At 43.4% G+C, this 26,818-nt stretch overlaps 1 protein-coding gene across 1 annotated transcript in view; it reads left to right on the top strand.

Moving 5' to 3' along the window:
- The window catches only part of HADH (hydroxyacyl-CoA dehydrogenase), a 62,621-nt gene that overhangs the window by 28,730 nt on the left and 7,073 nt on the right, over nt 1-26,818 (top strand). Inside the window, exons 2-6 of the mRNA XM_003410389.4 lie at nt 9,205-9,333; nt 11,931-12,088; nt 19,297-19,423; nt 22,856-22,945; nt 26,674-26,746. Coding sequence (XP_003410437.1) covers nt 9,205-9,333; nt 11,931-12,088; nt 19,297-19,423; nt 22,856-22,945; nt 26,674-26,746 — 577 coding nt within the window. The remainder of the gene's footprint in view (nt 1-9,204; nt 9,334-11,930; nt 12,089-19,296; nt 19,424-22,855; nt 22,946-26,673; nt 26,747-26,818) is intronic.

Below are 26,818 nucleotides of genomic sequence, written 5' to 3'. Positions count from 1 at the left end.
AGAAAACAGTAGTACAGTAGAGAAAAATAAAACCAAAAGATGGCTCTTTGAAAAGATTAATGAAACTAATAAACCTTTAGCAAGACTGATCAAGTAATAAAACACAAAAGTTATTAATTTAGTAATGAAAAAGGAGACATTTCTACATTTTCCTATAGATATTGATAATAATAGGATAGTATGAACAACTTAGAAGTCCCTGGGTGGTGCAAATGGTTAAGACGTTTGGCTGCTAAGCAAAAGATTGGCAGTTCGAGTCCACCCAACGTGCCTGGAAAGAAAGGCCTGGTGATCTACTTCTGAAAAATTAGCCATTGCAAACCTTGTGGACTCGCCAGGAATCAGAGTTGACTTGATGGTCACTGTTACTGGTATGAGCAACTTTATACTAATAAAGTTGAATATTCAGATAAAATAGAAGTATTTCCTGAAAAATACAAATGCCAAAATAGAATATTGAAATAGCCAAAGATTAAGACAAGCCCATAAAACAAAACGAGACTAAATGAGCACACCAGCTCAGGGGCAAGGCCAAGAAGGCAGGAGGAGACGGGAAAGCTGGTAACAGGGAACCCAAGGTCAAGACGGTGAGAGCGCTGATGTGTTGTGGGGTTGGCAGCCAGGGTCACAAAACAATATGTGTGTTAATTGTTCATGAGAAACTAATTTGTCCTGTAAACTTTCATCTAAAATACAACAAAAAAGAAAATTGAAATTAAAAAAAAAAAGAAAAGAAACCCATATTATTAGCCTGGTTTGGATCCTACTTGGGGTCTTGAAGGGGCACAGCCACATCTGCAGGTCATCTGGCCAGATTCCTCCCTGTCTCATGTAGCCTCTCTGCCTCCCGTCTAGCCTTTTCTGAAACCATCCTTCTTTCCTCCTGAGTCAGCAGGCCTCGGAAAGAGGGCTTGTACATCTGCCCATGTTGGTTGGTGAGTATCAAAGGTACTCTGAAAGAACTCTGCCATCTGGCTGGGGTCTTCTCGGTAACTGGGCATTGATCTCCCCTAGTTCAGTTTTTTTGTTTTTTTAGTTCAGTAAGTCAATAGAAGTGAAGGGAGTGTGCACCCTCACAAAGCTGTGGAGCATCCTTTGATCATCTATTCCTGCCGGAACCTGGTGAAGAGGAACTGCTTTTGCCCTTTATCAGAAGAGGGAGGCCCCTGGCCTAATTGAATACCACTGTGGGTGTGGGAAGGAGAGGCCACTTCCTCTAATCAGGAATATAAGGTTTCTGCTGTTTTCTTGGCCTCCCCTTCCGGTTTCTGACCCTTGCTGGGTCCTGGAGTTGTGGTCGAGGGGGCGGCAGCTGCTGGAGCCCCGGTACATAAAGGGGGTGGGGGAGGTGCTGTTGGGAAAGGGAGAGGTTCCCAAGGCTCACTTTCTTCTAAAACCTCTTCCTCTTTGTCTTTCTGGTCTCGAGGCTTTTTTGCCCTCTGAACCATTAATTTACATTGTTTCTGTAAATTTCTCTTTTGATATAAAGCCATAAAAGCCTACACATAAGGGATTTCATCCCATTTCTTTTTTCTTTTACAAAACAACATTAACTGTAAGATGGTATCATAATGTAAGGGGATATTTTACCCAATTCTGATTACAGTACTTGATCATGACTTTCCTTTTCATATCCCCATAGCTGAACTGTTTCCAGTTCTTTAAAATACAACCCAGCGGTGAACACTCGGGGATCGACAGCATGCCTCCCATTCTCTACACAGCACTCAGCATGCACACACACAGACAAGAGTGAGCTCACACCAGGCCTGAGGATGGAGTCTCAGGACCCTGTGGTTAATGGGAATGGTGGAGGTATCTAGGTGGGCCACTTCAACCCCTCAGATCGTAAGTCCTGAAGCAGAACTCACACCAGGGGTTTCTTGGCAGGCTCTGTTTCAGCCTCCTAGTCCCCTCCCAACTGTATCCGGGGAGCGGACTACCGGTCCAGTGCCTCCAGACCAGACCAGATCTGTTTGTCCTCTCAAAGTTGGGCTTGCACTGTAACAAGGAACACTGCCTGCCGAGCTTGAACTTACCTGCGTCATCTGGGTCGAGAATGACCCAGGCGTGCTGAGGGCGCCAGCAAGCCAGGCCACAGCCGGGATGGCACTGAGGAAACTGGGCAAACAGCAGATAGAACTGCTCACGGTCCCATCTGGGGTGCCAAAATTGAAACCGGACTGGTGGGTCTGTGCCTAGCATGCAAAAAGCCAAACTCTCAGACGCTGGTTTTGAGAGGAATAAAGAGTTTATTTTGCAGGCTAGCAAGCAGGAACTCAGAGGTATGGACCTCAGGTTGAGTTCACCAATCTGGGAGAGCAATTTACAATTTATACTTTTACATATTCATTTAAGGGTAGAGGAAAACGGTGGGCAGCATCAGAAAGTTCTAACTATTCATAGTTTCTATTGATTATATATTGAGAGGTAGGGCTAAGACTTGGCATAGAAGTGGCTGACAGACCCTCTGCTTTTGAAATAGGCTCGACTACTGCCAGTGATGTATTTCCGGTGATTTTGGTCCCTTGGCATGAGTCTTTTGTTTCCTTGACATAAGATCTCTTGTGTTATTGACCATGCATGTCGGTCATCTTTGTCTGTTCTGCACATGTCTGACCGTTCTGAACCCATTAGATCTGAATTTGTCCGGGTCTTTCTGGAGAGTCTGCAAGACAACTTGAGGGAAGTGAGTGACATGGTTGGGGAGGTGACTAGAAGTGGCCTGATAACTGGTGGAGTATCTTTAGCTTCTAGTGTCCCCTAACAAAAACACAAGAGGAAATACTGACATATAAATCTTGACCCAAAGAGAATCAAGCATTTTTCTTGATTTTGACGGCACCTTCCATGTAATTTATTAAATAAAACTTTTTAACTCTTTCCCTTTATAAAAAAAACTTTTTTCGGCTTTCCATGAAGTTTCAGAGTTGTCAGGAGTTTGTTATAGGTCACTGTGAAACAATTCTTAAGTTATTTAACCAAACATGTTAAAGTAAAACCTTGGCTTTTTCTTTTTTCCCTAAATGCCATGCAGCTTTGTTTTTGGCTCAGGAATCTTATTCTTTCATGAGAGGCCGAACCTCTGCCTTAAAGGCAGATTACACAAAGAATAAATTAACCCTTCAACTCAGAAATCAAAGAAAATTTTAACGGCAAAAAAACCCAATTCTTTGTTTTATATTTTATTTAACATTAAAGCTCTTAAAAACCTTATAAATTAAACTTTCGTCAGACAGATAAAACTTTTGACCATATCAAATAAATTTCTTTTTAATAAACCTCTGAAATGTTGTCTTTGTTGCATACTTTTTAAGACAGACACGAGAGTTTTTCTTGGATGAGGAAAGAACTGAGGTTCTAAGACAGCCTTACAAAAAAACAGCAATTCTCAGCCATAGCCTTCAACCAGATGCAGGACAGAAACTTAGAGACACAATGCTCCAGATCAGAAACAAGCTCTTAGAACAAAAGGACACAGAAAGACCACATAAAGTTACTGAACTGTATATGGGGATTCTAGTTTCTTAAAGTGTATATACCAATTTTTCATAAATTCAACTCAATTCAACAGAAATAACAGATTTTAGATAAAACTTATTAACTTGCCAGAGTGTCAGATGGAGGAATCCTGCTGTGACTCTTTATTGAGAAATTCTGTCATAAAACAGATACGGCGCTACCACTTCTCCCTGTGAATTTGGCAAAACAGAGCACTGTTCCCCAGGCTTACTCTGAGCCACAAAAAGAAACCTAATGAGGAAGGGCACAGGGTTTGGACAGTGTTTCACTTAGACCAATGTATACCTTCTTTGCGTGACTGTTTGCTTGTGGGTGGCAGGCAGCAAAGTGCTCTAACGTGTTTTGCAACCAACCACCTTATCCTGTCACCGGAGTCTTTAGCTCGTAATGAGCACTGGCGAGCACACCAATGGCTTTTACTGGTTGACCCATGCCTAAATTTTTGCGGCTTATAGTGGCTTAGAGCTCTTTGAAAATAGAACTACCTCTTTAATGTTTAAAACGCCCAAATCCGGACCTAAACTGCAGTTCACCAAGAGTTACTAGATACCAAAAAAACAAACCCAGTGCCGTTGAGTCGATTCCAACCCATAGTGACCCTATAGGACAGAGTAGAACAGCCCCATAGAGTTTCCAAGGAGCACCTGGCAGATTGGAACTGCCCACCTTTTTGTTAGCAGCTGTAGTGCTTAACCACTACGCCACCAGGATTTCCAAGTTACTAGATATCACTCTTAAATGATCAAGCAAAAATCTAAGATTCTCCTTAATCAAACAACGGGTTTTGCAAGCAAATATGCTGAACTAAACAAGAAAACATGAGAAGAAAAAAAAAAAAAAGGAAAGGCTCGTTTTCTGAGAGCACTCACCCTTTCGGTGTCTAAGGGACGTGGAGTGTGACTGCATGGGTCCAGAAGATAGGACCTCTTTTTTGCTGACTTCTGCTCCACAGACGAGGTCTCCTAGAGGTCGACTATGGGCTAGGGACTGTGGTTTATAAGATTAATAGGACGTGGTCCCTGCCCTCAAAATTCAAAAAAGTCAGAGTTGCCGACTTTGTGTCTATAGAGTATGTCTGCAGAAAATGATTACAAGGAATTTGAGTACTCAGGTTGGCTTGTTCTCTGCAGATGGGTGAAATGAAAATGCTGTTGTAACTTGAAATCATTTGAAGTCATGCTGTGACGGTGGTTTATCGCTGTGTAATAAATTGTGACCTGCACCACAGAGCTCCTCTGTAAAAACCTAGTTCACCTGTAGTTTCTTCATTCACTGTGGGTTTAAACAAGAGTGTCATTTTTATCTGCATGTCTGTGGAACGTCCACATCATAAGATTACTTTTTATTTCCTTAAGCTTTGTGCGTTAACCAAGGAAAGAAAACTCGAAGTTTAAAAGAAAAAAAAAAAAACGCGCCACAAGTAACCAGTTAGAAAATATAATTGTTGCCACTCACTAGATGAGAAATGCAAGCTTGGGCATGTCGGAGAGTCCAGAATTGATGGAAGTAGAGAGAAAAATTGGGCCAACGTTCCTGCAAGAGATGCAGCCTCTTTCAGATGGATGAGGGTAGTGAGTGAGCGGCAGAGGGAAGTGTCGCAGAGCAGGAATGTGGCCAGTCAGCAACAGGCTGGGAAAGAAGACCTGTCTTTTTCCTTCTCTTAGATTTGGCCCCCTCCTTGCGCCTCTTATGAGGTCGCTATGAGTCGGAATTGACTCGACAGCAGAGGGTTTGGCTTTTTGTTTTTTTGCACGTCTTGTATTTTGTAGGGTTGCTACGAGTCGGAGTCGACTTGACGGCACTGGGTTCACTGGGTTTTGTATTTTCTAGTGGAAATGGGAAAACAAACACTTTGTATACTTAGTCTCTTTGATATGGCCTCTTGACACACGGACTTTGCTCTCCTGGAACATTGCCGAGATTTAATAATTGTTTTTTGCCCCATTTCTGCCTTTCTGTGCTGTCTCTGGTATGCTTATGCAAACACCACGGTCAAGGAAGGCAGTAGCTGAATTGGCCCGGTTTTCCTCATATGGGTGGGAGAGTATCTGAGGACTTTGGATAGGCGCAGAGAGTCAGCATTTAGGCTAAAAGTGCTTTTTTGCCCATGGTTTTTCCTGGTTGAATTTTAGTGTTTCATAAATGAGCATGTATATTTTAGTTTACTTGAATATTTGAGAGTGCTTCCTCTTTAGGTTTTTTCCGCTTATAGCTTTTGTTTAAATTATTACTTTTAAAAAAATTAATTATGAGGGCAACATTATGGCTTATCTGCAGCATAACCAAAAATGTCCAGTGACTATTGGAATCAAACTTGTTTGTGAATAGAATAACATTGAAAGCGACTTTCTAGAAAAAAAGCCCTCATACTATCGCCTTCACCTGCTCCACTCACCTCATTAAGATTAATACAGTACCTAATACCTTGGAGGAAACCCTGGTGGCGTAGCGGTTAAGACCTGCGGCTGCTAATTAAAAGGTCGGCAGTTTGAATCCACCAGGCGCTCCTTGGAAACCCTATGGGGCAGTTCTGCTCTGTCCTTCAGAGTTGCTATGAGTCGGAATCGACTCAGTGGCAGTGGATAATACGTTGGAGGTTTGGCCTGTTCTGGATACTCTCTTCTTATCCAACCTCTGAGATCTTTTGCCTGACGGGATTCTTGACCTAGGCTAAATTCACGACGGTTTTTATTTCATTGGACGCTCCGTTTGTGGAGCTTTATATTGTTTTTTGTTTGTTTGTTTTTTCATGTTTTCTCAATGAGATCTGCCCTTCAGCTTTGGCACAAGTACTTAGAATTTTTTCTGCCAACTTCCTGAAGAGGAAAAGGCTGAGTAATACCTGCTGGAAGAAAAGTACAGGGGAAAGTGGATTGGGACCTAAGTGGCAGTTAGAAATCCTGTTTGGCATATTCAGAGAAGGATCTAGGTCAGAGAGAAGAGGAACAAAGTAAAAATCACTGTGCCATTCCAGAGGGATTGTCAGAGGAGCCAGAAAAGAAAGGGAAGGGCCCCGGAGCCAGCCGTCTCAGCTCACCCCATCCTTGCAGATGACATACCCTTATCAGCCATCATCACTACTGCCTGTGGGCTCTTGCTCCCCAGGGTGCCATCTCAAAGCAATTCAAGTTCATCACCAGCTCCAATCAGAATTTAGGATTTATTTTTAGTTTCTGTTGGGCATCCCCGGGACCACTGACAATGTTTAGCGATTGCTTGGAGAACTCACAGGACTCATAGCTATGATTTATTACAGTGAAAAGGTACAAAGCAAAATTAGAAAGAAAGGAAAGGCATATGGAGTAAAGTCTAGGGGAAACTGGGCGCAAGCTTCCAAGAGTTCTCTCCCAGTGGAGTCACATAAACCAAACAAAACCTGTTGCCATCAAGCTGGTTCTGACTCATAGACCCAATAGGACAGAGTAGAACTGCCCTACAGGGTTTCCAAGGCTATAAACCTTTATGGAAGCAGACTGCCACATTTTTCTGCCAAGGAGGGGAGCAGCTGGTGGGTTTGAACTGCTAACCTTTGGGTTAATAGCCAAATGTTTAACCGCTGAGCTGCCAGGGCTCCCAGAGTCGTACAGCACGTGCTTAATTCCTCCAGCAATGAGTTGTGACAACACATGTGAAATGTCTACTGTGAAGGCTCTGTAGAGACTGTGCCTCTGGGCTTTATTGGGGCCTGCTCACATCAGCACTCTTTCTTGGGGACGTACTGAAATCCCCAGACTTCAGAAGGTGTTCACCGTAAACCATATTGTTTGTACAACAACTTTAAGCATGGTGAGGCACTCTTACCAGGGAATGATGGGAACCCTTCCAAAATCCAAGTTCCTAGACACCAGCCAAGGGCCAGCCTTGCAAGGATGATATCTTGGGCCTGCTATGTTAACTCATTTCTGCACAGTTTCTAAACTTGCTCTTGCTTTTTTACTTTGAATTTATTGTTGACTAGATAGACCTTAGCTTCTTGGCACCTAGAGATAAACGCTTATGTTTATCTAGCTTGGTGGGTGTTTTGCTTTTTGGCACATTATTTGATTTTGCCTGCCTGTCTGAAGCCTGTGGATTGTTTCTACTGACCAGGCAGGTTTGCTGCTTGCCTCTGTCCTTTAATTCATCCGCAGTCACCCCCATTGCCCTGTCCTGTTGTCAGGCTGTCCCCTCAGGCCTTCCCTTGTTGGCAGTGTTCCTTTTTCATGGTTCCCAGGCAGGCCCCGGGGCAGTGGTGGTGTGGGCTCAGACCTGTGGCTCCTGAGTGCTGCTGTCCTGGGAGAAGCCAAGGGAGGGGGAGGGGCCTGGTAGAAAGGTACGATTGTAATTACCTTCCATTTAAAAATTATAATTGACTTCCTTTTAAAACCCATCTAGCCATTTTGAAATGTGTTCTTGGGAAATCTTACTTTGGAATTTGAACGTCTTTGCCTTTGGGTTTTACTGTATATTTCTTTTCCTCTTTGGTTTTCTGCTTTGAGTTTTAGTTGCCTGGCTTCAGAAAATCTCACTTCACAATGGTAGGTAGGGGCTGTTTTTTGCTCTGTCACCTCTTTTTTCTTCATTGGGTGAATTCGCTCCAGTTGACCAGCCCCTCTCCTCTGCACTGTTGATGCCTCAGAGATTTCACATCAGTGGATCTGTGGGGGCTTTTCAGACCCCAGGGGATCTAAGAAGGCCTGGGCATTGTGCTGTCCTCTTGAGTCATTTATGTTTGGATTAGGTCACCTGTGTCCTCTTGCTTCTGGCCTGAACTGATTTACTTATAACATCCTGTCTGAAAGGTGACCTGATTGCCTATTTTTAGCCACATTACCTATTCCATCCTTTTTTGCCAACACCATTAGCAAACTGGGGTAAAGTAGGGATTTACTTGTCACCAACTGGCTGAATGAAGGTGGCTGTCTGCCAGCTTGGGGCAACTTTATTAAACGTACCTTGTACCCCAGGATTCCTCCCTTAGCCAGAGTTGGTGGCTGAAGGATGAGGAAGCGCCCTTCCTAAGTTGGCTAGCTGCTTAAAACCTCACTTATATGAGAGTCTTGTCACAAAATAGCCCTTGATGACAGGAGGCTTTTTGCCATTGTTAATTGAAAGTTTGTGGTCTTACCTTCTGCAATTTATGGGGTCGCTGTGAGTCGGAATTGACTTGATGGCAGTGGGTTTGGTTTGGTTTGGTGGTGAATGAGAATGGCCAAGATACCGAGCTGCATGGGACACTCCAGCACTAAGGACAAAAGGACGATGGCATGAGGAATGGCTGCTGTGTGACTGGGCCCTTGAGCACTTGAAATGTGGCTAGTGTGACTGAAGAATGGGATTTTTCATTTTACTTCATTTCAGTGACCTTACATAGCCACATGTAGCTGTTGACTCCTGTATTGGACAGTACAAGGGAGGGGTTAAGAGTGTGGGCATCCCAGTGTGTGACTTCGGGGAAGCTTCTTAACTTTAGACCATTGTTTTGGGAGTTTGTGTTAATCCACAGAAAGGGCTGAGATCAGTGCACCCCGCAAGAAGTATGTTTAGTTAATGCTGGCTGTTAGTATATCCACTCATTGTTTTGAGGATGGAATGGTAGTAGAATTCATGTGGAGTATGAAACTTCCATGCTGTTTAATATTTTTAAAATTTTTAGTAACTTTTATGTTTTTTCTTTTAAAAAAACTGTACTTTTCGCTCTAGGTCGCTGCAGCAACTGGGCATAAAGTAGCGTTGGTGGACCTGACAGAGGACATCCTGGCAAAATCTAAAAAGAGAATTGAGGAAAGCCTTAGGAAAGTGGCCAAGAAGAAGTTTGCAGACAACCCCGAGGTAATTTCTTGTTATTGATGTACCTAAGATCAACCTTCTGACCACAACACATTTGTGAAGGCCTTCTGGTCTTTGCTTGCATTTTTGGGGTGGGTGGGTTGGTTGGTTGGGTTGGTTGGGTTGGTTGGTTGGTGTAAAACTCATTTCCCTGTAACCATAGATCAATATAATAACAATCACTAAACATTCAGTGGGGGCTGATTAGAAAATGGGGGAAGCTAAAAACCGTATTGCTGAGTAGGGTTTGAGGTTGAGGAGAACGTTTCTACAGGTGGCGAACTCCACTGAGACTTTGGGACTGAAGAACACCTATTTTATTACAAAGCTGGAAGAGGGAGAAACAAGAAGATAATTTTAGTATTTGCAAGCTAAAAAGAGAATGGTTAAAAATAAACATTCTATTTAGAGACTTTTGATTGCTTAAATAGTATCTTGTGCGCATTTACTGTATACTAGAGAAGAAATTATAGGGTGAATCATTCTCGTTTTCCAGGGAAACAAGAGGCACAAGAGCTTGTGAAACTCTTAGAAGGCTGGGAACCCTGGTTTACTGATTCTTTCTCATTGGATCATGTGGCTTTTCCACCACACTTTCACTTAGAACTTGGCAATTAACTAGAAATACTGAAAAAATCATCCAAATGAATTTTTATTTACCTTTGTCGCCTTGTTAAAGTTGCTTAAGATTTATTTCCTTGGGCCTTGGATGTGATTTCTCTTCTCATGAAGGTAGAGAAGAGTGCAAATAGTTTTTTTTTTTTTTTTTTTTTTAACCTGACTTAACTGTGATGGTGTGTCTAGTCACCTTTTAAAAGCCAGAGGGGAGGGAGGTAGATAATTTTACCTCTCCCTGAAAAAATCCAAACAGTAAAAATCACGGACAAATTAAGATTTTCTTTACCTGTTCTCCATATTCTTAGTTATGGGGGGACCTGGAGCCCAGGTGGTGCAGTGGTTAAGAGCTTGTCTGCTAACCAAAAGGTCAGCAGTTCAGATTCACCAGCCACTCTTTGGAAGCCCAGTGGGGCAGTTCTCCATCCTAAAGGGTCACTATGAGTCAGAATCGACTCCACAGCAACGGATAAGAAAAAATTTTAAAAATATAGGGGGAACCTAGTATAGGGAGTGTTGCGATGAGGGCCTATGCAGATGGGATTATAAGAGTCCTGGGCTGATGGTTGGAGTCAAGGACAGAGTGAATCTGAGCTGAGATATCCTGTGTTTTTCACTTGTTTACTCTGCAAACATCTTACGAATATGGGGTGGGAGGCTCTGGGCCACACCTGAGGGTAAAAAGATCACCCCAGGCTCCCGTTGCTGGACTCCTGACTCCTGAATCCTCAGGAGTCTATTCTTCTCTGCCAGGGACATCCTTGGATGAGGGTGGCATCAGTTTGCCCAGTTGACATACTGTATTTAGCTCTGTGGTGACCATATGGTAGTCACTACCCACAAGTGAGAGTTGATTAGTTTAAATGTGGATGGTCTGACTTGAGATGTGCTGAGAGTGTAAAATAGACACCAGATTTCAAAGACTTAATATAAAAAGAAAATGTAAAACATCTCAACAATTTTTTATATTGATTACATGTTGAAATATTAATATCTTATATTGGGTTAATTTCATCTTCGTTTATTAATGCAGCTAGTAGAAAGCTGAAAATTTCATATGCGTCTTGTATTATATTTCTTTTGAACAGCTCTCAGTCTCGTTTATTCTGTGATGATTTTGGATGCCTTTGTTAATCATAAACATTTTGATGCCCCGTGGACAAATTACATCTTGAAATAAAATGGCAGGCGGTAGAGGCATAATCTCTGCTTATGCCTTGAATGAGGTCTGTTTGTGGAAACCTGGCATCACAGAATGAAAATGAGGAAGAGAGGAGGCTGCAAGCTCTTTGAGAGTAGAATCCTTGTCTAGCTTGATTTTGAAACACCAGCTGCTGGCCCTTGATAGGCGATTATTGTTTGTTGAATCACTGTTGAGTTTGGCTTTTTACTCTGGCTCTTCCTTACTCAGCTCTTCTCTGCCACCTATTAGCGGGAATAGTCAGCACCACTGTAAGACTAATGGAGGGTGCTGAGCTTAAGCTTTTGCCCTATTCTGGAAAGACAAATTACAGGCTTCATGGAAACTGAGAGAACAGATGTCATGGGCCAATGTAGGTGCTATGAACAGATCATTCAGTAACCGGATTAGAGCTGACTGACTTGAAAGATCATGACTGACATAGGGTTGTGGTAGCCAATAGTTGGGATTGATTGTTCTCTGGTAGACTTCTGCAGTACATTGAGATGCCATTGTCCCTAAGCAGAAATGTAGAGAGTTTTATATCTTAGAATTCCAGGGTGCATAAAAGTGGTGTCAGGCATCCAAAATCATTACAAAATAAACCAGACTGAGAGCTATTCAACAGAAATATAATGCAAGACACATATGAGATTTTCAGTTTTCTATTAGCTGCATTGATAAACTAAAAAGATGAAATTAATTAACCCAATATAAGATATTAATATTTCAACATGTAATCCATATAAAAAATTATTTTCAGGAGTGCGCAGTGAATGTTCTCTTCTTCCTCCCACTGCCTTAGGCTGCTGATGAGTTTGTCGAGAAGACCCTGAGCAGCATATCAACCAGCACAGATGCGGCATCTGTGGTCCACAGCACAGACCTGGTGGTGGAGGCCATCGCAGAGAATCTGAAGGTGAAGAATGAGCTCTTCGCAAGGCTGGACAAGTTTGCTGCTGAGTATGTGTTCCCTGGACGTTTTTGTCGCCTTCTGAGGGTTCCCTCCCCGCGGCTCAGGCCTTTCCCCTTTTTTATTGCCTCCTTCCAGGAGGGATCTTCTGACACTAAGTAACTTCTTTTTCTAACAGGCCACTGCTGTTTCCAGAAGAGGCAATACTGTGTTTTTGTTTTTTTGCCCTCCACCCTCCCACTCTCATTTGTTCCCCGAGGCTTGGTTTGCCCTGATATGATCCTTGTCCCCAAATGAGGATGGATTTTCCTGCAGCAAAACGAAGGGATTTGTCCAGGAACAGGTCTTTATATCTCTTGCAGCATCTAGATCATTGGCTCTTCCATGCCAGAGACATGAACATGTCCTTAAATGTCTGCCAAGGAGCCTCAGAGCAACTTTGTGTTACTTCTTTTTTTGGTGGAACAGATATAGTGTAGTTGACGGGAGTGCCTCTCTACCTATACAGATTCCCCAAGACTCTGCCATCTAGTGCTTTATCTGGGTTAAACCAGAGTGCCCTTGGGAACATTAAAGGAGCATAGAATAACCAGGCTTCCTGGCAAAGGGAAGGATGGGTAGGCCAGTCACACATAGGCCAGATGCACAGGTGCCTGGTGCTCAAGACTGTCTGTAAAGTGTCAGCAAGCATGTACAAGCTCTAGGTCACCTCGAATCCAGAGCCATAGGTTGTGTTTGACTCTTGCCTTTGGACCATTGTGATAGCTGACTGATTCATTCATGCTGTCCTTGCGCCTTGCTTGGCCACACTTCACCTTCTTGTTTGTAATTGAAAGTCAGAATAAGATTATATGACAAAAGTAATTATTAGGTAGCCACCAGTGAGCAGTGGCTACAGAGAAACACTCCCATGACAGCCTGGTGGAATGTCAGCCATCAGAGTTCTGTGGCCTGGTGGCCAGAGAGGCCCTGCCCCCTGACAAAAAGAAGAGACCTTTCTTTTTGTGACCTGTGGGTCACTCTGCTGAGCAGCATGCTTATGTATGCCACACTGGCATTTAGGGGCTGCAGAGACATCTGATAAATACAGAAGACATTCTTGGTCAGGAGTTTGGCTCCCAAGTCATAAGGGAGCCCTCTAAGATAATAAAGCACTCACCCCAGGGAAGGGTGTTTCATCGAGCAACCTGGCCTTTCTTGAGATATTGGCTATTCCCTAGTAACCAGTGATAGGCTTGACTACCCTCCTGGGTCAGTGTGAGGGATGGAAGGAATATGAGATGAAAGTTAAGAGACTGGGGTCTGGTGCTAGGCTCCTACCACTTCACTCTCTGGCTTTGGACACATCATATTTTATCATCTTTGTGGTTCTCAGTTTAATCATCTATAATCTGAGTTGAGGGGCTTAGAGTTAATAATGTCTAGGACCTTTCTAGTTTATCTCCCCAAGACTAGCTTCCTTATTTATAAAATAAGGGCATGGTACCTATTACACAGGGTTGTTTAGATGATATTCCTGTGTGCCTCCTGTGTGTCAGGTACTATACTAGGCTCTTTCATCTGAATTTTTATAAAAGATGTGACATGCGAAAGGCCATGACCCATAGTAGGCATGCTATAAATGTGACCTTGCTTTTGGCCTTGAGTCATCCTTCTCTGCATTCTTTATTTTCTTAGATTACCTGCATTTTTGAATGCCTGCTAAATTTTTTTTTTTTTTTAATCAGCTTTATTGAGACATACTTTGCTACTCAGTTTTACAGTTAGATCCTATAACGGGAAGAAGCTATGTTAGAGAGAGAAGGTTCCAGCTGGAATCCCTGATGAAACAACTGCATCCTGGAAAAGAACACTCCTTCCCTAGCAGCAGGTTAAAAAGTACAAAGGAAAAGCTCGGACAAGGCCCACAGTCACCTGGAGCTGAGTCATGGCTCTCCTCCTTTGATGAAGCATGGACTCTCCCGTTTGTTACACTCCCCCCACTCCCTCTCTCTTCTCCATACTGAGGTCTGTGCTGTTGATTTTCTTGTACATGTAAGAGAAAAGTAATTTTTTGTACCTGAGTTGGTCAGAAAGGGAGAGATGAGATAGTCCAGTAGAGTCAAGTGTTTCTAGGAAAATGTGAGAGTGTATTTTTTTGATGGAAAGTAAGACAGTGCTGTGTGTTTAATATGTAAACACATTGTGCTTGTGTTGAAAGAACAGTGTGAGACCCTGTTGGAAACAGAGCCACCCTAACCTTGTGGGCTGTTGGGACTTGGCCCTTGGGAGAGACAACTGGGGTAGGCTCCAGGGAAGTCTTTTGTAAGTGGCTTCCCCCCCGCCCTTTTTTTAATTGTGGTAAAAACATACACACCAAAACTTCATAATGCCACAACTTCCACATTTACAACTCAGTGATATTGATTACATTTTTTATGTTGTATCACCATTACTGCCATCCTCATCCAAAAAGTTCCACCACCGTTAACATAAACTCAGTGTCCTTCCCCCCACCCCATCTTAGTCATCTAGCGCTGCTATAACGGAAATACCACAAGTGGACGTCTTTAACAGAGAGAAGTTTATAATCTCTCACACTCTGGTAGGCTAGAGGTCCAAATTCAGGCTGCCAGTTCTAGGGGAAGGCTTTGACTCTCTGTTGGCTTAGGAGGGAGGTCCGTGTCATTAGTCTTCCCTTGGTCTGGGAGCTTCTCCATGCAGGAACTTCAGGTCCAAAGGACACGCTGTACTCCTGGCATTGCTTTCTTGGTAGTATGAGGTCCCCCACGTCTCTCTGCTTGCTTCTCCTCTTGTGTACCTCAGAAGAGATTGGCTCAAGACACAATCCAGTCTTGTAGACTGAATCCTGCCTCATTAACATAACTGCTGCTAGTCCCATCTCATCAACATCATAGAGATAGGATTTACAACATTTAGGAAAGTCATATCAGATGACAAAATAGTGGACAGTCACACAATACTGGTAATCATGGCCTAGCCAAATTGATGCACATATTTTGGGGGAACACAATTCAATCCCATGACATTCTACCCTTTGGCCTCCAAAAATTCACATCCTTGCCAGATGTAAAATATATTCACCCCACCATATCATAGCAAAAGTCTTAATTCAACTCCAAGTCTAAAATCCAAAAATTCCTCTTCATCTGTGAAATGTAGAATACAAGTTATCTGCTTTCAAAGTACAGTGGTGGAATAGCTAGACATTTCCATTACAAATGGGAGAAATTGAAGGGAAAGAAGGGATAACAGGCACCAAGCAAGTCAGCAGAACACATTACATTAGCCCTCAAGGCTTGAAAATAATCCTCTCTTCTCTGAGACTATTTACACAATGACCCTGCCCTTTAGACTGCAGGTACTGGCCACACTCTCCGGATTCTGAGTAGAGGCCCCTAGACCCTAGGCTTCAGCTCTGTCTTCCAGGTCCACTGGAATAGCAACTCTGCTCTCTTGACTTTAGGCACACCATTCTCCTAGTTCGTCTGAGTGGTGACTCCACCCTTAGAAACGCCAGAGGCCATGGCTCCACCCTTTGAGACCCTAGAGGTTGTGGCCCTACCCTTTGAGACTGAAGCAGCTTGCCTTCCTGTGTTCCTTGTCTCTTCGGCTTCTACTTTCTAGTTAGTTGGCCTCACAACCCTTTGGGCCTCACTGCCCATGTCTGCCTGCTGGGGCAAGTATTCTAAAGCTGTGTGGCTCCACTGATAAATGCCTGGAGGCACCCCACTCCACCAGTACACTTCGGCGAGAAGGCACTTAGCTCTCTTGCTCTGTGGGTTGGCAAGCCTAGCTCCATCAATAAGTGCCTGGAGGTACCCCACTCCACCAGGAAACCTCCTGCACAAAGGCACTCAGCTCTCTCACTCCATGGGTGGGCTCCAGTGTCATCTCGCACTCGTCTCCTAGTTCTGCTGCTGCCGGTCCTGTGCTGCTGCTTCTCCCCATCTGCACCATCTCTGTGTTTACTGTCCTCCCCACTTCCCTCTGAGTTCTCTATCCATTCACAGTTTCAAAACCGCTTCCCACATTTTAGGTATCTGTTAAAGCAGCACCTTACTCCCAGTACCAAGTGTCTTAGGCTGGGTTCTCTAGAGAAGCTAAATCAGTAAAGCATATAAATATATTTATATAGAGAGAGAGATTTATATCAAGGAACTGGCTCACGCGCTTGTTGAGGCTGGAACATCCCGAGTCCATCGGTCAGGATAGAAGCTTCTCCTGATTCGTGTAGCCCCCCGGGGCTGGTGAACCCAAGATTGGCAGGTTGGAGAGCAGGGCTATTGCTCACAGGCTGTGAAGATCAATAAATCCCAAGACTCGCAGGCAAGACCGAAGGTAAGCAGCTAGCTCAGTCACCAGAATCAGAAGTTGGATGGACAGGAGCCAGCTGCAGGATGCAGAACAAGCAAAAGCCCCCATCCTTCCAAGAACATCACCTTTTATTTGGATGCAGGCCATGTACCCAAGGAAACTGCCTTTCAACTGATTGGCTACTCACATCAGATGCCATCATGGGGGTGATCACATATCAGATCTCAACAGGGAAGTGATCACAGCGTTATACGACTGCCAGCACACCGAGAGTCATGGCCAAGTTGACGCACAGTCTTAACCCTCACATCCCCCAGACAAAAACCACCCTTTACCCCAGCCTGCCACCCCTAGAAATCCACTAATAATCTGGTTTTTATATATCTGCTTATTTCATATAGTGAGATCATACCTTATTTGTCCTTTTGTGACTGACTGACTTCTCTTAGGAGCCCTGGTGGCACAGTGGTTAAAAGCTCAGCTGCTAAACAAAAGGTAGGCAGTTTAAATCCACCAGCACTCCTTAAAACCTTATGGGGGTGATTCTACTCTGTCCTGTAGGGTCCCTGTGAGTCGGAATTGACTTGATAGCAGTGGGTTTGGGTTTGTTTTTTGTTTTGTATTTCGCTCAGTATAATGTTTTCAGGGTTCCTCCTTGTATGTAACCACATTTTGTTATATGTGTTTATCTGTTGATGGACGTTGCGGTTGTTTCCGCCTTTGGTTATTTTGAAAAGTTCTGCAGTTAACATTGGTGTACAGGTTTGTAAGTGACTTTTCAAGAAGCAGACACACAAGGCTGAGGAAAAGCTCTGAGCAGGAGCGGTCTACCCAGGAGAGAGAGCCCTGGACTGTCGACATCTGGGACTGGACTCCAATGTCCCTGTTTGTCATTTTACAGAATGTGCTTTCCAGCCAGTGCCCTAGTCTCCCCTTTTCGGCAGGCGAGTTGCCCTTTAAATGTTATATAAAAAGCTACCACATTATGACATAATACTAATTTTTGAAATAACTATTCCTTTTCTTAATGGAGGTGTAGAGCAGCTGTTAGCACAGCCTTGGGCCAAGACCGTCCCTGCTGCCCTTGTGGGCTTTATGCCCCAGACTCGTTCAGGGTGTGGAGCTAAAAGGAGTGCTTGTGCTGGCCATACATAATGTTATTGGCAGAGGAGCTTTTGTTATTACGTTAAATAATTGGAGATTTAAAAAAAAAAAAACCCACTGCCGTCGCCTCAGAGAGACCCTATAGGACAGAGTAGAGCTGCCCCATAGGGTTTCCAAGAAGCGACTGGTGGATTCGAACTGCTGACCTTTTGGTTTGCAGCCATAGCTCTTAACCATTGTGCCACCAGGGGATAGTTTATGTTATTTACCCTGTGGACCAAACAGCAGGAAAGTTTGAAAGCTAAAATCTAAAAATCTTAAAAATACATTTTTTTTTTTTTTTTTAAATAGGGAAGCACCCCTGTGTGGCCTTTAAATGGGCTAACTGGAGGTTGGCTGGGAAAAATAGGTGCTACTGTGCACGGGAAGTGTTGACGCGGCAGACCTTCCCTTAAGTAAATCTCTTAATCTCACAGCTGCTGTCTGTCATCTACTGCACAGGCTTCTCCTTTCATCTCACTCTCCTCTCCTTTTTCCATATTACTTGTTTCTTCTCCCTTTGTCTTTCCAGTACTCCTGCCCACCCTGGTTTCAGGCAGATTATGGTGTTGCCTTTTGGTAAGCAGGAACTCCAGGATCTGGTCAGTCCTTTCTGCACTGTGACTAGCCAATATGATCGTAATTAGTTAGCATTAGGTTGTTGTTAGGTGCCGTTGAGTCAATTCTGACTCAGCGACCCTGTGTACGACAGAACGAAATACTGCCCTGTCCCGTGCCATCCGTACAATCATTGCTGTGTTTAAACCCATTGTTGCGGCCACTGTGTCAATCCATTTCATTGAGGGTCTTCCCCTTTTTCGCTGACCCTCTGCTTTACCAAGCATGGTGTCCTTCTCCAGGGACTGGTCCTCCCTCACTGATAACATGTTCAGAGTACGTGAAACGAAGTCTCACCATCCTTGCTTCTAAGGAACATTCTGGCTGTACTTCTGTAGGTAGTTTTGTGAATTTTTATCCATAAGGTGGCGCTCTAGGAAAGCTTAGAAGTCACCTGTATTAAAGATCTGCCTATTAGGCCTTTAACAACCCACGTTACTGTCAAATTTGACTTGAGTTAGTACAGATTTTTTAAAATTAATATTTTATACACACAAAAGAAAACAATACTGCTTTTTCAGGAGATTTTATAATCTGAAGACCTTGGACATCTTCCTTCCTTTCCCAAAACTACCTGTGTAACCTTAAAATTTCTTTTTGAACAGTGTTGGTTTTCTTCTGTTTTCATTTTAATTCTTGTTCAATGGGAAAGTAAAGCTTTTCACTTGGGGGTAAGAGATTTTAGTTCATATGTACTATCCACTGTTTCTCACTCAGGATTCAGGTGTTTATTTACAGTTTTTGTTTATTTCGGGTGTTCGTGATACAGCCTTCTGTGTTAGCCTTTGGTGACTTAGAGTTTTCATTTTGTGACTGAGGTTGGTTAAATAGCTTGCTCAGTTAGCTGCCTTCTTGTTACATACTATGATAATTAACTAATGTAAGCAGATAGGAGAAGTTTTGCTCCCTAAAATTAAGGAGCTATTTATAAAGGTTAAATACACCCTGGAAACAGGTAACTTTTAAGTTATTTAATTTAAAATTTCAAAACTTAAGTTAAACTGAGATCACTGGATTTCAGCCTCTTGTATAAAGATGGGTCTTTCTTCCAGCTTCCTGCACAGTCAGGGCAGCAGATCTGGGCAGTAAGTAGGCGTGTTGTGCATTACACCCAAGATTTGTCTTAACTGTTGCCAAAGATGAGACTCACTCCAATACCCCACCATTTTTCTCTCTGCAGACACACAGTCTTTGCCAGCAATACTTCCTCTTTGCAGATCACAGGCATAGCCAATGCCACCACCAGACAAGACCGATTCGCTGGGCTCCACTTCTTCAACCCAGTGCCCATAATGAAACTTGTAGAGGTCAGTGGGTATCTGCTCGTGCATGTCTGCTTGCTCTGCTGGCTTTCTCAGTCCTGCTTTTCTGAGTTGCACTGGCCTTGCCACCAGGGGACCGCATCAGCTTGATTTTAACGGGTGGGTAGAAGATTGTCCTTGTGCATGTTTCTTGTGCCATAGTCTGTTCTTCCAGAGTGAAAAGAAGGCGGCAACCTAGTATATAGGAAGGCGCCTGTACCTCGTTTCTTTCGCAACCTGTGTTTTGACCAGTGATGTCCAGGAGGACTGTTAACTTTTTGGCATGTTATTTACTTGTTTGTGCCAGAGCTGATGGGCAATGCTGAGAAACCCATCAGGCTGGGAGGGCAGCATGAAAGACCACTTGCTTGTGGAGACCACAAGGGGAGAACCACAGCTTGGTATTCACACTGAGGGTCATTTTGCTCCAGGCCATAAGTGGAATATTAGATAGACCTGGTTTTAAAGAGCAGGTATGCCCCATCCCCCATTCCTGGGGTGAATCCTGGCCCTATGCAACAGTCCTTGGTATTGTCCCCAGATGATGCACACCTCCTGTGTGTTGTCAGAGCTATTAAAAGCAGCTCCCAATAGCCTTGAACCTTCTGACCAAACCCGAGAGGCAGAGGGAAGTGGCCAGGGGGAGCTACCCCCAGCATTCCTGTTTGGGCTGCTTCTGTTTGATTGCTTGGAGACTGGGTTATGAGGGAGGTGGAGTCACAACAGACAGTTTGCACCTGAAATGTGGCAACTTGCCTTTTACAGGGAGCTAATTACAGGGTCTGAAGAGCAGCCACCATTAAAGTAGCATTTGTTCTGAGATTGAGGAGTTATTGCCTTGCGAAGTGTGGGGGAGGCTGCTGATGTGGGTGATGTGGAGCCAGCAAACCTCTGGAAACTGGCTCTGGCCTCACTGGGAGGGGGTATGGGGTCTCCTGCAGCCCCTTCTTCTCTCCTTTACCTCCTCTGTGCCACCCACATAAGCACTGATTTCTAGTTTAGTGATGACGGCATCTTCTTACAGTCTTCTCTCAGGTAGTAATCTGACCCATCTTGCAATTGAAATTTGTCTGTTCTACCAACATTGCTCCTCAGCTTCTTCCATTTACTCCTCTTCCCTAAGGCTGGTTTTGAAGACATTGAAGAATGAAGGGGAAGGACCAGGGATACAGGGATTAGAAGAAATAGCACTTATACCTTATGTGTAAAAAAAAAAAAACAAAGTAGTAGAATGGCATTTTTAACATCTCAGTACCTAGGGACAGATGAATTTCTTTAGTTACTATATTGTGTACATACATGGGTTTCTTTTTAATAGAAAACTTCTTTTTGGAAGTTTTAGGTTTACAGACACATTGTGGGGAGAGTATGAGTTCTCATATATCTCCTCTCCTCCCTGCACACTGTTTCAAAATGTATTTTTAAGTTAAAGACAAATTGTATAGATTTACTTCCAACCCTAAAAATGTTATCAACTCCATTTATCTGATAATGTCTGGTCATGTCTTTAGCACCTTGGTTGTTAAGAGCTAAAGTTCAGAGAATGTTACCATTTTCTGGAAAATGTTTTATAAAAGTGCTCTTCTCCGTGCAATTTTTATTCTTTAACTTTCGCTCTTGTATGTGGCGCTGGTGGTGAGCCCCAGAATGAATGGTACCGTAAGCTGAGTGGTACCTTTCCTTTACTTGAGACTGGACTCATTTATATATTTTTTTCAGACTCTTTCGTTGGAACTGTAAACGGAATAATTATCTGTAGCACATTGCCATTTATTGAATGAATGAACATGTATCCCTCTCATTTCAAAATAAAACAAAAACCTTTACTATTATAGCCGCCTTTTGTCCTTGCTCAAGTTCATTAGTTCTTGAACAAACCCTAGGATTGCTGTTTGATTTTTGACACCTGCAGAGCAGTTGGTGGTCCATCTTGTTCTCCTCGTCCCATCTCCAGCTTCATGGTGCTTTTTTCAGCTTGTACTTATTTACTTCCCTCAGTGTCATTACGTACCACCACTCCCCAGCCTGTGAGCACATTGGAACAGGCACGATAATAACCCTCTTCACTGATATGGCATCTTTCATCCCTTTACAGACACCAGCTCATTAAGCCGTACGGCCCTCTGACAGGGAGATGTGTGAAGCGATATTATCCCCATTTCATAGTTGAGAAGGCAGGTATGGAGGGCTGATTTGACTCGCCTACAATGGTTATGAGGATGGCGCAGGACCAGGCATCGTTTTGTTCTGTTGTGCGTAGTGTCGCTATGAGTTGGAAACAACTCAGTGGCACCTAACCACAACAACATGATCACGTAAAGGGTCTGAGGAGGAGCCGAGCCTGTTGCTGTGACTCTGGTTGACATTTCTTACTGACATTCAAATTATATATAAATTATATATACATATTTTAAGTTTAAATTCATTTCTGTCTCTCTCCATTTGCTGAAATCTAATTCCCTGAGAGATGAGTTCCCTAAATATGTATTGAGGGCTGACTCTGTGCAGGCACTGTGCTTCTTGCCATCTCCTGTAGATCCCAGCAGGCTGCTGAGAACAGGGCTCGTCATATGCTTGCCCTACACCTTGTAGAAGTCAGGAGGGAGCCTTCTCAGGTGCCTGGCAGACAGCAGGCCCGTTTGCTGTTTGCTGTAAATGTAAAGCCTTGCTCTGTGGGGAGAGCCTGAAGCAAAGGGCGCCTGCTGGGCTTTGATGCGACTGTGTGGGAGAGGGTAGACTAATTGGAGCAACACTCATCTAGGGGCCCAAGAGACCTGTGACTCGGTTTCCTGGGATTCCTTCTCATCTGTGATAGGCAAGGGTGGGGCTCTACGTTCTACAGTGTCTTCCAGCACTGACATCCTGTGATATAAGAGTAGGAACAGAACTTGGGCATTTCCTTTTTCTTCCTCCCTTGCAGAGAACTCTAAGGGCAAGTATCACACCCAAGTGGACTTTCACTTTCTTCCCTGAATTAACAGTAGCAGCTAAAACAGTAACAAAATCCAGCATTTACTGAGCACTTCATTCCTCCTAAGAGCTGTGCTTAGTGCTTTACCCACTAATCTGATTTCACCCTCAACACCACTCCTTGAGGTAGCTAGAGTGATTTCATTTTCAAGAAACATGCCCAGGGTCACACAGCCAGTAAGTGGTGGGTTTGGGATTTGAACCCAGGTCTTTCTCAACTATAATCCTGTAAAACTACCACACACACTCTCTCTGTCTTCTTTCTCTTTCAGCCTTGATTCTGTACATTCTTCAGTGCTTTGTTGTCTTAAGATGGACATTTGGGTAAACATTTTGTTTCTGGTTTGAGATCCCTACTTTATTTTTGCCATCTGTGCGGGCCTTTTTGATTGATACTTTCTCAAACAGTTCTATTGAGGTTGTTTACTGACTCTCAAGTCATAATTCTTCTCTGCTTTGCATTTTCAGGTCATTAAAACACCCATGACCAGCCAGAAGACATTTGAATCTCTGATGGACTTTAGCAAAGCCCTGGGGAAGCATCCTGTTGCTTGTAAGGTAGGGTATGGGTAGCTTGGGAAGGAGGTGGTCTTCCTTGGAGCCTGACTCATTCCTGGTAGAATTACGTGAGCAACGGAGCACTGGTCACGTGCAAGCGTGTGTGTCAGTCTCTATTCCAGTTTCCTGGCAGGGAAACCCGACTCCTAAGCCATGCCCAAGGCCATCAGGTGGGTAGTTTGAGAGCTGAATGGTGCCCAGGACTTCAGTGGAACAGAAGACGTGGGACTTCTCTCTGGGTCCTGACTTCTGTCCCTTGATGACCAGCTATATTTTCATAAATGATTTTTGTTACCTTGTCAGCTTTGGCTTCTTTGGGGCTGCTGGGAGCAGAGCCCAGTGTGGTAAGCTCAGGCTGGAGGATGCACGCAGCCCTAACGGAGAATTAGGGCTTTACTTTTGGAAAGCGTGTCATAGATGTTAGGGGAATGATGGGAGAGGAGAGAGGCCACCCTGCCCAAAATAGCATTCAGGAAGCTGTTTCTCAGCAGACCATCGCATTGTGTTGTGTTTTTTTAATAAGAAGCGTGGTCGAGTGGAAAGGCACACTTAACCTCCAGCCTTTTTTTTTTAAATCATCCCAATTGTCTGAAATGATAACCTACTTCATTTTGATTTCCTTTAGTTTCCCCGTTGCCAAAAACCTGGGGATTATGCTTCTGTATGATGTCGCAGTTTTTCTACAGGGGCAGTTGTGTCAAGAAATTAAACACCATTACTAAGTGTTATAAATAAGCGCTCTACCTTTTGACCATGATCTTTTTTTGTGTGTGTGTGTGTGTGTGTGTGTGTGAAAATACATACACAGCAAAACATACACTCATTCAGCAATTGCTCCCTGTGCAACATTGACCATAATCTTTTATAGCATTAGGGTTCTTCTCATGACATCCTTTTGCTTTCTAATATAGTCTCAAGTTTGAACTCACAGTATTGTATTAACCCATGTGAGATCATATGCTCAGGAATCATCTGAGTAAGTCATCTGTTCAGTCATCTGTTCATGTGGAACCCAGTAGCTGAAGACAGCAGGCCCCCCAGCCTGAGAGGGTAGTTTCTTCTTATTAGGGGTCTCATTTTTTCTTTTTCTTGTACTTTAGATGAAGGTTTACAGAACAAACTGGTTTCTCATCACACAGTTAGTATACACATTGTCCTGTGACATTGGTTAGCAGCCCCATGACATGTTAACCCTCTCCCTTCTCAACCCTAGGTTCCCTATTACCAGCAGGTCTCATTTTTTTTAACACCTTTTTTTGTTGTTATTTTAAATCTGGATTTAAAAATATCACATTAATAACTGGCTGCTGTGATTGTACTTTCTGTCCCCATTGTGCTCTGTTAATGGAAGAAAGTAATAGTGTTAGAAAGAACAGCCGTGTCTAGCAAATTAGCTAGGTATAAAAATGAGAGTGCAAGGAAAAGCCAGTGATTATCTTCAGCAGTGTAACCATAAATCATGGAGCATGGTGATCCATTCTCCATCACAGCGGCCACGGCAGCTGTGGGGATGGCAGCACATTAGTCTCATCAAGTTGCCCTTTTTACGTCATTCCAGAACTCTTCTTCTCTGGGATACCTGAGGGCTCTCCAGGAGTCTTTATTCTGGCTTAGTTATTTAGGCTCTTGAACATTCAGAAAAAGTATGGCAACCACTTAGAACAAGGGTCAGTGAACTTTTTCTGTGAACAGCCAGGTAGTAAATTTTTTAGGCTTCGCGGGCCCATATGGTCTCTCTTGCAACTACCCAATTCTGTTTTAGTGCAAAAACAGCCATGGACAATACATAAAGGGGTGAGTGTGGCTGTGCTCCAATAAAACTTTATAAAAAACAGGCTGTAGGCTGGATTTGGCCTGTGGGGTCATAGTTTATCAACACCTGACATAGAAGAATGACATTAATATCCCCTGAGTATGTCTTTCTTCATAGTGAGGCTTCACAGGGAGAGCATGGTGTAAAGGTTATGGGCATGCACTCTAGAATCAGCCTGACTGGGATTTTACTCACTGTGTAATCGGGCAAGTTACTTAACCTGTCTCATATTATTATGAGGAGTAGATGAATTAATTTTGTAAAGTACATAGAACAGTGCCTGGCACATAGTAAGTACAGTAAATAAAGTGTATTAAGTAAATAAATATTAAAAGATTATGAAGAATATAAGGCTTATGACTATATAAGTTAAATTGCTTTATAAAAAGGATTGTCTCTTACTAGTCCCACTAATATTATGAGAGTACCTTTCTCTCTGCATCAACAGTTTTGAATATTATGATGGAAAAAAAAACCCTGATGATATTATTGGCAAAAATGCTGTTTAATTCTAATGAATATTTCTTTGATTCCTAATGAGTTTAAATATTTTGTTAGTTTTAGTACTTTCTCTTTATTCAGTTCTGTGAGCTCTTGCAATAGAGGATATTAGCTATTATAATTGAAGCAGATATTTTTCTGAGGCTGTTTTCTGACTTTGCATCTTGTCTGTGATGGGCTTCATGTCCTCGGGCATTTTATCCTGAGTTTCTACAGTAAACCTTTTGACGGTGAAAAGCATATTTTTGCCTCAGTTTTAAGCATAAACATGTTTTCATTAATACAATCTTGATTACACTGATAAAGCCCTTTTGTGTGTGTTTGTGCTCCTGTGGAGACAGGGGTCGGGACTGTTAGCAGCTTGTCCACAGTCACAGGAGGTGCACGTCATGTTTTTATTGGCCGCTTTACATCACGCAGTCCGGTTATCCACAGGAGTAATGCATGAGCCTAGTCATCTTGATTCAAATGTTTATTGAGTGCCTAGTGGGTGCTGGAAACTCAATACAAGGTCCAGGGCCAGGGTGAGGATTTCCATCCTCAGGAAGATCACAGCCTTTTGACAAAGGAGGGGTCACCATTGATTTAGTGGAAATCAGTTTCACTAAATGCCACCCAAAAATTACCAACACAGCTGACCTCACAGGTACCCAAAAGAGATCAGTAGGTAAAATCTAAAACCCACACCAGTCCACAGGAGAGGCGATTAGCAACTTAATGAGGAGGAAAGATCAGTGAGAGGGGCATGCCTTAAAGGAGTCTTCTCCAGGGCTGCCGGTCTTAGGTGGTGTGCTGGGAAAGGCCAGCATCCATCGGGGATCCACTTGATTACACTGGACTGTGCAACGGAGCATGAGGAAATACCGAGCAGCCAGAGGGCTCCGGGAGCCTGGGATTTAGTTCTCCTTTGGGGTTTGTTCTAGATGGAGGGTTACTTTTTCTAGATTTCTAGAAGGGATGTGAGAGAGGAGTAAAGGGGCTACTGTTTGAATGTAGGCTATGTGCACATGTCATTTACGTGTTTTTTAATTTAATCATCGTCATAACTTATGAAGCAGACATTAATACCCCCAATTCACATATGAGGAGATTGAATATCAGGAAGATGCAAGGTCAGAGTGCTAGAATTTGAGCCCAGATCTGCCTGCCCCTAGTGGCCCCTCTACCTTGATCTGCCTTTATTTCAGGATCTGTGCAGTAGGGACACCTGGGGTTGATTTTCTTTCAAGTGCCATGATTATTGGATAAATTGTCATAGGAGATAGAAATAAGGCTGTGTTGGTACTTGAAGACAGATTTGAATATGAATAGCTTTATAAGTGTGGATAACATAATGCAGGGTATAAAGGCGCAATCTATTTCACAGATGAAGTTTACTGAAAATTCGCTTTTATTTTTCTCTCTCCTAAAACAGGACACTCCCGGGTTTATTGTCAACCGTCTGCTGGTGCCATACCTCTCAGAAGCAATCAGGCTGTACGAGCGAGGTAGCTGTCCTGACCCGGCCGAGAGCAGCAGGTCTCTGCTCCTGGCACCACCCTCCAGGAGCCCTATACAGT

Source organism: Loxodonta africana, chromosome 5 (genome assembly GCF_030014295.1).
Source record: "Loxodonta africana isolate mLoxAfr1 chromosome 5, mLoxAfr1.hap2, whole genome shotgun sequence".
Lineage (NCBI taxonomy): Eukaryota > Metazoa > Chordata > Mammalia > Proboscidea > Elephantidae > Loxodonta > Loxodonta africana.
This window is presented reverse-complemented; position numbering and strand designations above follow the sequence as displayed.